The 1991-nt window shown below is 41.2% G+C and overlaps 1 protein-coding gene across 1 annotated transcript; it reads left to right on the top strand.

Annotated features, from left to right (window-relative positions):
• The first annotated feature begins 439 nt into the window (after positions 1-439).
• Positions 440-1874, top strand: LOC103519984 (ubiquitin-like protein 7). The gene is made up of 2 exons (XM_008485077.3): positions 440-645; positions 1628-1874. Exons 1-2 carry the CDS (start codon positions 523-525, stop codon positions 1781-1783), a joined length of 279 nt encoding a protein of 92 aa, XP_008483299.1. The 5' UTR covers positions 440-522; the 3' UTR covers positions 1784-1874.
• The last annotated feature ends 117 nt before the right edge of the window (positions 1875-1991 follow it).

The raw sequence follows: 1991 nt of genomic DNA, 5'->3' as shown, positions 1-1991 counted from the left end.
ATTTTTTTCCTTTTTTAGTTGTTATTTTATTAAATAAGAAAAATAATTCTCATTTCGTAAAAAAAAAGTTTACCCACCGAACCCGCAACCTAGCACTTCGAGTTGTGCGTTCTACACAAAAATGCATCACACGCTCTCTCAATCCGCGATTTAGATTTTAGAATCGTCTAGAACCCAGCAAAAGGCAGACGCGCTCTCCTCCAAGCTAACTAGGCCGGCTGATCTTATTGCCATCCTAGTTCACTTGAAGGTAGCACGTTTCCCTCGTAAGCGCCAGGTCACGGGTTCGATTCCCGGGAAATGAGTGGTAAAAAAAGACAGGATAGCCAGTCTGACTAAGCTGGCTGAAACGTATCAAGCGTGCCGGGTGACCCGCGAACGTCAAGAGTTTGAAGCGCCGCCCGGCCTATTTGAATTTACTGAAATAACACTGATATCCTATTTTACTATCTTTCCTCTTCTCTTCCTACAGGCAGCGTAGCGCAGTCCCCAGCCATCACTCCCGAGTACGTCAACTCCACCATGATGCAGATAATGTCCAATCTATCCACCCCTGGTACGGCCAGTTCCAGTGGAGCAGGCCCCTCGGCTTCTTCTTCCTCCGTGACCAGCCCTGCTGTAGCCAACCCCAACCCTATCAATCCAGTGAGTGTACATTTTAGTTTAACTACTTTGAACTTTAGAATAATGGAAAGTTGTTGGTGTTTTCTAATGATAAAGAGTATCGAGACTGATTATTAGGCCATTTTTCCCCTTGCATCCCAATCAGGGCCATATTTTTCCCCTCGCCCCCAGGGTCTTTCCTTTCATGAGGTTTGACAGAGGGAACTGTAACGGCTAAGGTCATATCGTCCCGAAATCGAAGAAAAAATGAAGACAGGATAGGAGAAAGCCAGCCATTCCGAGAACGAACATTATCTGTTCAGTATAAAATCTGCCCCGGGCGGGAATCGAATCCGCGGCCTAGCGCTTACAAGGCAGACGCGCTACCAACCAAGCTAACTAGGCTGCCAAAATTTAATCTTGATTATTTTCTAAAAGTTTGGATGTTTATTACTTCTTCAAAACTCGAAACCGCGGCCTAGCGCTTACAAGGCAGACGCGCTACCAACCAAGCTAACTAGGCTCACTTTATGTAATCTTGATTATTTTCTAAAAGTTTGGATGTTTATCACTTCTTCAAAACTCGAACCCGCGGCCTAGCGCTTACAAGGCAGACGCGCTACCAACCAAGCTAACTAGGCTGACAAAATGTAATCTTGAGTATTTTCTAAAAAATTGGATGTTTATTACTTATTCAAAACTAACCAACCTCAGTCAGTGGTGCAGTTGTTAACGCGTTGGACTTTGGATTTGGAGGTTCGAGTCCAAGTCAAATCATAAAATTTATCTAGGTGTAATAATCGGGGTTCCGGGGAACGATATTTGTGATAAGCATTTAAATATGCTTAACACAATTAATTCCTTTTACTTATTCAAAAGTCAAAACTATATCACATTAAAAAAATTCTAAGTTTGAAGAACCAAGTAGGGTTCCCATGACCGCTGCCGAGTTCCCCCGCTGAATAGCGGAGGATATCCTTTGTGATATTTCTAAAAGTTATGTTCATATTCCCTCTGTCTACAGATGGAGCAGTATGCATCTCAAATCCAGCAAATGAGAGAGTTAGGTCTCACGGATGAACTGGTCGTGGTACAAGCATTACAACTCACCAATGGGGACGTCACAGCAGCTGTTAACCTGGTGTTCAGTGGAACCCTAAGTGGAGACTCAAATAATTAAATTGATTTTGGTAAAAATGTGTTTTTTTCTTCTCTACTTTTCTCTCACTCCGAAAAAAAAAAATAAAATAAAAAAAAAATAATAAAAAATAGGTCTGAAGTTTTTATTTACCCTTATCAAAAGAGATATAAGTAGTGCTAAGTCCAATAAAAAAAAAGGCTAGAAGTTTCAGAAATGAGGATATTATTTTGGTTACTTTTTTTTTTTT

This window comes from Diaphorina citri, unplaced genomic scaffold, assembly GCF_000475195.1.
Source record: "Diaphorina citri unplaced genomic scaffold, Diaci psyllid genome assembly version 1.1 scaffold3095, whole genome shotgun sequence".
Taxonomy (NCBI): Eukaryota; Metazoa; Arthropoda; class Insecta; order Hemiptera; family Psyllidae; genus Diaphorina; species Diaphorina citri.
The sequence above is the reverse complement of the archived record's forward strand: the minus strand, read 5'-3'. Positions and strand labels throughout refer to the sequence as shown.